The sequence below is a fragment of the Perca fluviatilis genome, chromosome 16 (assembly GCF_010015445.1).
Source record: "Perca fluviatilis chromosome 16, GENO_Pfluv_1.0, whole genome shotgun sequence".
Classification (NCBI taxonomy): Eukaryota; Metazoa; Chordata; class Actinopteri; order Perciformes; family Percidae; genus Perca; species Perca fluviatilis.
This window is the reverse complement of record NC_053127.1, coordinates 21,811,824-21,823,715: the sequence shown is the minus strand read 5'-3', so window position 1 is coordinate 21,823,715 and position 11,892 is coordinate 21,811,824. Positions and strand designations below refer to the sequence as shown.

The 11,892-nt window shown below is 37.9% G+C and overlaps 1 protein-coding gene across 5 annotated transcripts in view; it reads right to left on the bottom strand.

Annotated features, from left to right (window-relative positions):
* Positions 1–1,779: 1,779 nt before the first annotated feature.
* The window catches only part of LOC120543655 (ryanodine receptor 1-like), a 51,274-nt gene continuing 41,161 nt past the window's right edge, over positions 1,780–11,892 (bottom strand). For 4 of the 5 annotated variants that reach the window (XM_039776797.1, XM_039776798.1, XM_039776796.1 and 1 more), the window contains 22 exons: positions 11,672–11,752; positions 11,464–11,552; positions 11,046–11,174; positions 10,865–10,969; positions 9,270–9,275; positions 7,668–7,749; positions 6,249–7,570; positions 5,904–5,986; positions 5,315–5,474; positions 5,115–5,201; positions 4,694–4,963; positions 4,375–4,505; positions 4,193–4,235; positions 3,978–4,111; positions 3,833–3,893; positions 3,561–3,707; positions 3,343–3,477; positions 3,083–3,239; positions 2,807–2,871; positions 2,626–2,726; positions 2,464–2,515; positions 1,780–2,309 (listed from right to left, as the gene is read on the bottom strand). In XM_039776797.1, coding sequence (XP_039632731.1) covers positions 2,214–2,309; positions 2,464–2,515; positions 2,626–2,726; positions 2,807–2,871; positions 3,083–3,239; positions 3,343–3,477; positions 3,561–3,707; positions 3,833–3,893; positions 3,978–4,111; positions 4,193–4,235; positions 4,375–4,505; positions 4,694–4,963; positions 5,115–5,201; positions 5,315–5,474; positions 5,904–5,986; positions 6,249–7,570; positions 7,668–7,749; positions 9,270–9,275; positions 10,865–10,969; positions 11,046–11,174; positions 11,464–11,552; positions 11,672–11,752 — 3,536 coding nt within the window. In that variant the 3' untranslated portion in view covers positions 1,780–2,213. The remainder of the gene's footprint in view (positions 2,310–2,463; positions 2,516–2,625; positions 2,727–2,806; positions 2,872–3,082; positions 3,240–3,342; positions 3,478–3,560; positions 3,708–3,832; positions 3,894–3,977; positions 4,112–4,192; positions 4,236–4,374; positions 4,506–4,693; positions 4,964–5,114; positions 5,202–5,314; positions 5,475–5,903; positions 5,987–6,248; positions 7,571–7,667; positions 7,750–9,269; positions 9,276–10,864; positions 10,970–11,045; positions 11,175–11,463; positions 11,553–11,671; positions 11,753–11,892) is intronic. The other variant, XM_039776800.1, reaches the window with a different exon arrangement.

Genomic DNA, 11,892 nt, shown 5'->3' with positions numbered 1-11,892 from the left:
GGACAGGATGGGTGAAAAGCACATGGGGCTCACTGTGAGTTTTAATGCTCAGCCTTATCCCTGTTCAGATGGGATGTTCCACAGGGCCGCAGTTCAACAGCTTGGTATGCAAATGGGTTGGGATGAGAAACTGCTGCAGTGTGTGCAGAGTTACTGTGTAAAATGACTTATCAGCATTTCTCAATGGATTTCTTTAAATATTTCTCTTTATTATCAACTCAGTTTTACATATACAGAATTAAAAGTGATTTTGTGTCAGTTTCACAAAATCTTTTGGGCTCATTTCCTCTCATTCAAATCCAAATCCAGTAAACAACTGTTAAGACATCTACTTCAATTAATAAAAGAAATCTATCCATCACTGTAACCAATAAGGAAACAGTAGCCAGAACTTCACTATTGCCGCAAAATGTACTTTTGTTTGCTATCATTTACATTTACATTTCATATGAAAAGATAAGTAAGTCATTTTGAGTCTTTTCCTGTGTAATTTAGTGTCTTGTCAACTGTAATCCTAAAGTGTGGCTGTTATCTGGTCAGACAACGATGAGTACTATTGACACAAACATATATAACATACTTAACTTAAAGGAAAAGAAACTGCAGATTTGTTAAAACATGTCAGTGCTGTCAATAAAGCTCAACTGTAGATAACCTTCTGTGGATTTGCAAAGGCGCCAATTGACAATCTATGTAATTTAAATACCTTTTGATCACCACCTATATCATTTAGTAAAATGTACTCATTGAACAATGATTGAATCCATAATGTCAATTTTGCAGACTGGGACGCACATTTTAAGGATTCACAGGCTGGACACTACCACCACCTATCACATACATACATACATATACATAGAGTATGATGCTGATAAGTACAAGATTAAATCAATGTCAAATCACATTACAATGACGTTTATTCTTTTACAGAATGTATTCATCATTGCAGACTTTAAGTTGCCTTGAAAAACAATAAATAAAACAATTTAACGTCAAACATAAGGTACAGTATCTGAAGAAAACTAAACAAAGAAATAAATATAAATGTGATAAGAGAAAGTGACAATACTCACAAAGGAAATATATAATTAATGTGAATAAAATGATTGATTACATATAACGACAGAAGGGTGTAAAGCCAACTTTCTAAAAACTATATTCTTTTACGTAATGTGGTAGTTGATGCAGCTTGTGTTATTGCTTAGGCACTTTATCACATTCTCACATTAACAGTGGTTTTATATTCTCCTCTCAGGGGAAAACAAATTAAAAATAATTTATTGAAACCCATTATTTCCCTAAATAGGTGAAACAGGCTAGCCTAGAAATCTAGACGCACCCTAGCGGCAGCAAATGTAATTTGCTGCCAGGGTCAGACTAGCAACCAAAGAATTTCTAATAATATATCCGTGGACCGGCTTTGCTAGCAACTCTCTGTTGGCTTGCGAGCTAGAAAAGACAAATTCTGGTCAGGCCAATCACAGCGTGTATAGCGTCGGTGGGCAAGCTTAACTTAAGGACGGCAGAGTTGCGACGGTTCCGCGTGAATTCCCTGCCACTTGAAAACAAAGAAGATGGCTGCTGCTGCTGGCAAACAGCTTTCTTTCGAATCAGCTTTGGCCACAACTCTGGAAGACTTGGAGTTAAGCACTGAAGTCATTCTTAAAAAAAGGAAGATGTGTTCGGTGTTTTGCCGACCAGATACGGCAAAAGTTTAATCTATCAACTAGCGTTGCTCTGGTTGGTTGTAGCGCTATCCTATTGTGTGCAGAGGGAATATGAAAGACAACCATTTATCCTGCCCCTCGGATTGAGCCCTGCCAATGGTGAGTTCCCAGACCCAACATCTTGATGTGGTTCTGGCTTGTCATGCTAGAAACAGACAACATTTCCATGCAATTTAAATTATGATTAAATAAATGATTACACTTAAAAAACAATTTAGCATTAATACCATTTGCATATAAAAAGTCTTTACTGGCAGTTTCTTCCCAGCCACCTCAAGGACACTGCAATTTATTACATCTGCTAAAGATGATGTTGATGTACTGAATATTGCTCTGCTTGGAAGTGACCAAAGTTTGTAGTAATGTTCAAGCTGTTAATTGTTCATGACAATTGTTTTTCATGACAAAATCAATTTGTTGTGAGTTTTTTCAAGAATGATGAACACAAGTAGTGCTTCAATAGTTGTAATTTAAAGTACTTGTTGGCTAGGAAAGTTGATCTTCATATTGCTTTCTGAAACAGTCTCCAGCAGGGAAGAAGTCCCAGCAACGCTCTTGGTACATCTTCCACACGTATGACTCCTAAAACAGAACACGTAAGAACAAGAAGTCAAAGGAGGACACAGCATGAGACAAGAAACTGAAAGAGAGCAGACTGTGTTATCAGTCAGTGGGAATTCTAATAATACACAAAACACCAATACAAAAAAACTGTTACAAAACAATTCAGGCTGACCTGCCCAGTGTGCTCTGTGTCATCTTTGTTGATGAGGTACATTAAGAAGAACCTGAAAAGGACCAACATGTTATATGTATATTTTCTCTCTCTCACACACACACACACACACACACACACACACACACACACACACACACACACACACACAGGTACACTCACATGTAATTGGCCAGGTTGTGCTCATCCAAAGTGTGGGTCTCAAAGCCATGTGGTGTTGTGTCAAAGTAGTCGCTTCCAATGCCACATATGAAGCATTTAGTCTGCACAAAAAATCAGTGATGAGGATTAAAGCCACGTTGTGCATACATTGGGTGTCAAGTGTCAACTGAAAGTATTATACCTCCATGTCTTCCTTGACCTGCTCTTGTTGGTCTCTGAGTTCCCCAAAGGCATCAATGATCAGACCTACAGTATTTGTACAGTAACATTATAATTAGACATGTTTATAAAATCTGTCAAATTGCCAAACCTTTAAAATCCCCTCCCTATATCAACAGGTTAAAGTAAATCTCACATTGTTCCTTTTTCCTTGCTTGTAAGTTTACTTTTATGTTAGTACCCACTGACATGACAATGACATTTCTTAAAGTGTCTTCAAGACCAGCATTGTCTTTACCCTGAATAATGGCCAGTAGAATGACAATGACGAAGAAGAAGAAAGTTATATCAAAGACCACTCGATAAAGCTCGTATTCATCTCCAGCGGGATCCTCTATCTCATCTCCGATGCCTCCACCAGCACGCACACCCACGTACATGTGGAACAGGTAACACTGTAAAGTGAAGTAAATACACATCATTTGGGAAGTGGTGTGGACACGGATGTATCAAAGTGCACTTTTTTTTCTTTTTTTTTTTACATCAACAGGGACTTACAGTCATCATGTCATCACATTTCATATCTGGTTCATCTTCATCCTCACTCTTGTTGTAAAACTTGCGGAAGAAATTGAAGGCAACCACAGTGTAAAGGTACACCACCACAGCCAGCAAGCCCACTGTCATCATGAGCTAGTGGAGAAAAGAAGGAAAACAGAGTTGGTACATTCACACTGAAGCAAAATGAATAATATTGAGTTTTTTCCTGCACTTGCCTGTTTGCCATTGTGTGTGACTGAAGACAGGATAGTGCGCAGAGTCTTGACGCCCATGGCAATATCCAGCAAGTGGCAGGCGAAGAAGAAGTTGTTGTAATGCCCAAGCAAAGACATTATTGTGTACCAACAGAGATATAGGAAGGTCTACAAAGAGATAACAAGGAATGTTATTTCAGTTCTCAGAGGTAAGGTGCTGTTCACATAGTATAGTATAGCACTGTACAGTATAGTATGTTGTGCAATATACATGTAAATATGGGTTTGCTTACACCATCTGTGAACACAACGCCAAATTTCCAGATCTGGTACTTGATGTCAATAGATGTCATCCTGAAGAAATACAATATTGGTGGATATCAATTTCAAATTTTGAAGAATGATATCTAATTTGTGTTGGTTAAATGTGTACTTTACCATGCAAACACAGAGTTGTCTGGTTCCTCCTGTTTCTTTTCATGTTGTTGGCTCACATCCAGGGAGGCCAAATCAACACCCAGGAGCTCAGCGATTCTTTCTCTGCCATAAATGTCTCCGTACTTATCCAGGACCTGAACACGGACATTACACATTACACATTGACAGGCTTTACAGAGCCCCTTTTAAAACCACCAAAATCAAACACAACTCACCTTTCTTTTGACAAATTTATCCCAATAGTTGTTTGGGAAAGAGCTGTGAAAAAAGGGACATTATTTATTGATTAAAGAAAAGAAAACCTATTGGTATGAAATAAATTTCTTGCGTGTTTACTTAATCTTGACACTATTAAGAAGAATCTGATAGGAGACAAATTATTTCTTTATTCACATACGGTGTATTCAGGACCAGTCGGTCCCACTGGCCCTTAATGTCATCATCCTCAGGCTGCTCAGTGATGTAAAGGCCGTCAAACTCCAGCTTTCTTGCAAGTTCTTTCTCTCTTTTAAAGATCACCAGTGGAATCTGACAAAAAATAATTGCAAATTATATAAAATAAACAGGTATATTAAGGTATATTTTGGAATCAACTTCTAGTATAAGGCAAGAACATGGGTCATAGTTTAAAAATCTCTCTATATTTTTTATTATGAGGCAAAAGTGTCAAATGTTACTCACTAAGTCAACAGTTGTTTTTACTGTGCCCATCATACCTTGAGGCAGTTGTAGCCAATGATACAGATGAAGGAGATGACTGTGTGCAGGGCAGCAAGGAAGGACAATGTGGGCTGCATGTACCCAGTGCTCTCCTCTAAATAGAAATAAATTGGGACGTCTTCCTCGTCCTCTTCTCCTTCATTCATTCCAGATCCCTCCGCCTCTTCCCCTGAGCCTTCAAAGAACCCAGAGCCTTCGAACAGCCCGCTTCCCTCCGACAGTCCAGATCCTTCCATCTCCTCACCCTCACGTGGGGTGTCAGACACCTAAACAGAACAGAATAATTTACAGACAAGACAGCTTGGTACAGTGGATCAATTATTTGATACAAGCACCAAACACTAAGAAAAATATAAGAGTGCATTCTTGAGCACTCAAGTACAACATAATCATTTAAAAACAATACTATCTTTTTACCTTGTAGAACAACAGAATGAAGTTCAGGGCAAATGCGAGGAACAGAGCCAAAAAACGCAGGTTGTAGAAGTTTCTGGAGAGGTAGTTCTACAAATCAGAGAAGAATATTTTTCAGCTGATTGGTGAGTTGGTAAGTGCAGAGTGACATTGAGTTAATGCGAGGAAATCAATTCTGAAACAAATATTAGCAAATGTGTCACCATAAATTTATTTCTTTGGGTTTCCAGTTCAGTCCAGATTTGAAAACCTCCTGCCCTTTTCGGCTTCTTTTCTTTTTTCTGGGCAGATTTCTTCGGTTCTTCTGGCTGTTCTTCCTCCTTGCTCTGGGATTCTTTCTCTGCTTTCTCTCCAGTTTCAACACTGACAACCAGAACACAGTGGGGTCATTGTTTTATTTCTGTATTTCATCAACATCAAATCAGATCATGATGTAAGGCTGTTACTGCTGCTGATGTTCAACCCTCTGAATTTGCAATTAGTCTGCTTATGTCTCTCCTCTGCACATCCCCTACAGAGAGGCCCAATACTTTATAGTCACACTAAGTGTACTGCACATTATATACTGGTAGTACTGTTGATGGTGCAGTATTTTGGGAGTTAGCACAATAAATTGCTGCATGGAAATGATCAGAACACAAACATTACATCCCAAAATCATACGATTAAAACATTCTTATCTACAGTATATCATCTTGGTTTAAAAGGCATGTCGGTTATCTAGAACCATGACAGAGAGAAGATATGTTGAGAGCAAACTAAAGTAGACAAGAAACAAGTCAAGACTCTTACTCAGCCTTTTCAGGTTCTGGAGGAGGTTCCTCTACAGGAACAGGTTCAGGCGGTTTCTGGCTAGAATCAGTCTCTTCTGGTGGCTGTAGAAAAAAATACATAATAACCACCAATGCTTTAGCCTTCCCTCTTTATATATTTCTTTCAAATGTTCTTCCTTTCTGTTTAACAAATATATGGTACAAGACTTGATCTTTTTCTGTCTTAGGTTCAGGGATCTGTCAATAAAAAGAGTAGCGTGAATTTAAAACTGGATTGCTAACCACTGAAGAACGGGATTGATAACCACCCAGTGAATTAGTTAATATACATATATGTTATTCACCCAAGGAGCATAAAACTCACCACTTTTCTCTTTGTTATGGGAGTTCCTTCAGGAGTTGGAGGTTCAACCGGTGATTCTACACCCATGTCTCCAAGTCCACCTGGAGCATCAATACCTGGTATTCTCCCACCCTCTTTTTCCTGGGTATCCTCCTCTTCCTCCTCTCCACTCCCAGTCTCCCCACTGTCCGTTACACCTCCAGTGTCTTGTTCTTCACCTGTCCTTGGCTCCCCTGGTCCATCTCCATGCACATCATCCTGCGTGGGATCTGGCATGCTTGCTAGAATCTCAGTCACTGTGATATTTTTAGCTCCCTCCACTAAGCCACCTCCAAACAATGTTTGCCAGATGATCATAAAGAAACCTTTGCACACATTGTAAATGAAGTGCAGTATACTCATTAGGATGGTCCAGAAAAATGTGGACAAAGCCACCACAATCTCCTTGAAGGACATCTTTCTCACTCTGCGATATTGTCTGCGAAGGTTACGGAAGGTGAAAATGCTGAAGAAGCTTACCATGCTGTTTATGAAATCTGCAAAGGCAGAGCTTGATTCAGGCTGCCCTTCTTCTCCATTGCTGTCCTCATCACCTCCTCCACTTGCTCCCCCTCCTGGTCCTCCCTCACCTCCGCCTTCATCTCCATCATCATCTTCTTCCCCCTTTCCCTCTTCCTCCTGCTCTGAAATTTGTGAGGCTATATTCATCTCAAAAATGGTGTCCTCACAGAAGTTGACAAACATTTCCATCTTCTCTGATTCACCGCCCTCATTGACAACATCAAAGATAAACTGTCGTTTGGACTCTCTGACCTGGGGCATCTCCCACTGTTTGCGGTTCACTTCACTGATTTCAAAGTAGATGCGCTCAATCTTTCTGCTGGCGCCCATTATTTCAATACGGCCCAAGAACGGGCGGAAGTAGTTCAGCACACTATCTGCTTGTTCTAGGAAGTTCTGTAGCCTGGTGTCATGGGGGACGTGCTCAGACAGGTTGGTGAGCAGCACTGCGATGTTGAATCCGATGTCCTTGGCAGGTTCCTGAAAGCGATTGGCGAACTCCTCATAGTGGATCATGTCATTCTCATCTGCTTCTGAGCAGGACAAAAGAAACTGGATCTCAGAAGGCGAGTACTGTTTCTGACTGTCCATGGCCTTCTGGAAGTCCTTCTTGGAGATCAGCCCTCGAGGGTCTGTGACGTAATCACGGAAAGCATCCGAAGCCACAATGTCTTTTAGTTTGAGGAACATGTCAAAGAACTTGAGGATCATCTCCACGTTGCTGGAGGACTCTACCAACATGTCTACCATCTGGCGGGCAATTGTACCATTTACCACGTTTCCTGAATAACACAGAGTAAAATTAAAAGAGACATTTTAAAAGGACAAAACAGAGATAAAAACTGCTGAAAAACTAAACATACGATAAAACTCTTTTACCCTCTAATAGTGAGAGCAACATAACAACCATGTCTTTCTGTAGGTCAAGAAGCTCCTTCAGCAGACCAATCTGGCTGGAGTCCTGTGGCCATAAAAAGATGCACAAGATCTTACAGTAATGACAACAGTTTTGAAATAATTTCAAAACATTAGGGGTTTATAGTCATTGGTGAAGTGGAAACACAAGTCCAAAGTGTCAACAGTTATTGCACATTATTGCACAAATTATTTTAACATATAGTAAAGATAAATTTACATTCACAACAAAGACGGTGCTGCAAAAATAAGTTAAATAACCCAACCCTCATGCTGAGAGAATTTGTAAAAATGGTTTAGAAAAACTTCAATGTCTGATTCTAAACTTAATCAATCTCTTCCAGCTTTACAAATCTTGTTTCAACACCTTTGTTGATTACTTAATAATAATAACAATAATAATAATATTGTTGTTATTATTATTATTATTATTATTATTATAAGTAGTAGTAATATTAGTAGTAGTAGTATACTATTATTTCTATAATTTTGTTTTTGAAATACAAACACAAGGTAAATGTCAACTATTCCTATCTGAATAGTGATTAAATATCCATGACAGTGAGCATTATATTTAATGGCTGAAGCTTTTGTGACACAGAACGAACATCTTGGCATATATATTAGGGGGGAAGTAACAAAAATTAACCTACTTTAAATTAGCCTACTATACAAATATATATTAATGTTATGTTAATGCTGAAATAGTGTTATAACCAAAGTCACCAGAAGCCACAAAACAACACAAATAAAAAGCATATTACTTCAGGTTATTTATTAGTGAATGAAAATGGCAACAGAATCATAACCCCTGTTAAATGTGTGCACACAGAGTGGATGTCACATTAAAATGTATATTCCAACACCAAATAAGTGTATATTTTAACAGTGTAGGTTAAAAGTCAGTCCCTCTCTCAGGAAGTTTTGTAGTCACCTGCTTTTTTTGTTATGGATTATGTGATTTAACAATGTTTGTTGTCAATTACAATATTGATGATTTTAAAATTATCACGCTGTACATAATACCGGTAATAGGTAATCGCAATGGCTTGGGATGTGTGTTGATCACTCAACATGACGCTGAAGCATCTGCCTTTTAAAACCTTCCACCTTCTACCTTTTGCTCAGTTTAGTTTGGAAAGCTACAGGCTCTCACTGAGTTCTGTTTTCTCTGCTAGATTTCAAATGCTAATAAATTAAAACAAATTAATCAAATGAACAAAGTTAATTACAATACACATTGTTTTTTGTTTTTATGTACAGTGTGCATTAATGTGTCTTAATTAAATGCAAAATAAATCTAAAGGAAACGTAATTTGGCTTTTTGTCTTTTACAACAGAATGAGTTGTTTTTAATTGTGACACACCAAATGGTTTGTTTTAATGCGGCCATTTTAGACCTTCTATAATATACAAACCCCTAATTAAGACATTTCACATCAATTATTATTTCATCTTTAAAAGCAGGTGGGAATAAAACTACCTGATAAGTGAAACCAACACTGAATAAATTAAAAACTAGTAAACACAATATCACATCAATAGATAAATAAAATGGATACATACTTTACCCTGCATTGACCATGTGGAAGACAGTTTAAATAATAGATAAATTATTCAGTTGTTAAACAATTACATAAATTACATTTTCAAATACTCTTGTGTTTGACAAATATTTTCTTTCGTTTGACAGTAAAACAATGTTTGGGCTATTATATATTCACACACTAAATAATACATCATATTTTTTACATATTCTATGATTAGTTTACTTTTTGGAATTACACATTTTAAATATCCCCTGTTCACTGGTTTACTATGGTATTTCAAAAATGATGACTGCAAGACAGAACAGCTGATACTTGTGAGACTATCAGGTCAAGAAGGCCAGTGCACAGGAAAGTAATTCTGTGTTAGTCATCCATAAATCCCCACCTCAGCATACTCCTAACATATTTAGAGTATGCTGAACTGGGAATTTATGGATCCATTGTGGCCCGGATCTTAACTCATTAAAGGGTTATTCATGCAGATCATTGTGCTAATAATATAGGTATGCCAATAGATTCAGTCATCCACAGAGGATGACTACACTGTAAAGAGTGGAAAAGCCAGGTGATTTCCATCAACTTATTATTACCTTTTATTTGTAGCAATAAAGTTGCACCATGTGGTCTGAAATCAATGTGATTCCACACTTTCACTCAGGTTGGTTTGTTAAATTGTTAAATGCCCTTTAAGTGAATTTTATATTTGAATAATTAATAAATGTTTTATTATTTGTATATTATTGACAAAAACTAGACGGTATAGAACTGGCTGGGAAAAAAAAGATGACGATTTTCTATGCAAGTTTCCATGTAAGCCATCAAAGTGTGACAGTGAGCCAGCACGCACAATTCCAGGACCCTGACCTGAAGCACATAAATGGAATTCAGCCATCATTCATTGTATTTACACCTGTGATTGTCCTGCTGTGACATGTCAGAATGTATTTTGTCTTCAATTGATATGAATGTGAAGAACCACTTTAGAAACCAGCCCATTCTTGAAGTACATATAAGTGGTTGAAATACTTACAGAATCAAGAATTCCAAAGTGACTTTGCTCTCTAAATGTAATATTCAGGCTGATTGTATGCAGTACTGGACTCAAGTTTACAAGCATGTTTACTATTAGGCGTGTGACAATATAGTTTTTTTTGCATGCACATGTAAGGAGCCGCTGTATGGTTTATTACTATATGTCCACAGAAAGACATTCCTGAAGGCTTGGCAAAGATGGGGCAATTTAGTGAACTTTCACTAACATAATGCACAAAAAGTGCTATTTTGATCCTCACTTTTGAGACTCATGATAACTACAGAGAGCCAAAATGAAACAGAAAAGGAGCATCACTGCACAATTAGGGTGACACCTTGCTTAAAGAGCATTGTCATGACATTTCTGTGATGGTCACTGAAAGTAAAATATGTCATAAGATCAAAGTTGTATAACAGATTTATTCTGTCAAAATTGATTATATATGTGTAGATTTGAGGTCAGGGAGCTCAGTCCACACATGACAGAAATACAAGAGAGTTTGTGTTTCCTTTATTTTACATGTTTACAGCAAAACATTTAATTTGAAAAGTATAATTAATTGAATTGTTTGAGCGTACCTGTGCCAGCTTCATCATCATGTGGGCAAAGACATGAAGGAACCCGACAATAGCATCCCAAAGCCTGCTGTGGGCCAGGGACTGCTGGTTGCCGGTGCATGGGCCCTGAAGAAAGAACCAGTGTGTTACACACATAATAAACAACCAGCTAGTGTAAATGCCTGATTTGTTCAAATTTTACCTGAATATATTCAGTTAGGCTGTTGAAAATCTGTTTTGCCACTGTCATAGCTTTGGAGAAATTCTTTTTGCCAGGTTCATCAATAATGTCCTTGCCGGAGTAATACCAGTAGAAATCACTGATAGACTCCTTTGTTGAAAAAAAATGAGAGGTAAGTAGAGTACTCCAATAAAAAAATATTTTTTAACAAGAATCAAATACGGTCTATCAATTTTTACTCAATTTAAAATGCTATAAAGTACTTACAGTGTCCTGTTCATCTGACTTTCCTTATTATCTGAGCTACCAAATAAACAGCCTTTGGGAACTATAAATTGACTTAAAATTCAAGATTAAAGGCATACTACAGCTCCACATTCAATAGCACATCCCGTTGTATCACAACTACAAAATAATTTGGCTAAATCAAAAGTTGCACCTGGAGTCGGAGGAGGTAATCTACGGTACAGATGATGATATTGATGGTAGTTGTACTGCCTGTCTGTGTCCGCAAGTAGTTCTGGAAATCTGCAGCAAAGTAAAGATCATTTGAAAAGTAGTAACCCTTGACAATGTTTGCTTCAATGCAATTCATAACTTGGTTTGAAATTAATTTGGCTCTCATTTGACACATGAGTCATTCTCACCATTATTGTGACCCTCACAAAGCAGCTGCAAGAAACGGAAGAGGTCACAGGTGAACTCATCATCTGCCATCACTTTCTCATCTAAAAAAAAATGAAATGAACAAAAGTGATTACATCCTAAAATCAGGATAAGGGTCTCCCCCCCCAGCCAGGAGCTTCTCCCCCTCTCCCTGGGCCTGTTCTGACCTGGTTTTAACATCTGTCCTGAGTGATCCGATCAC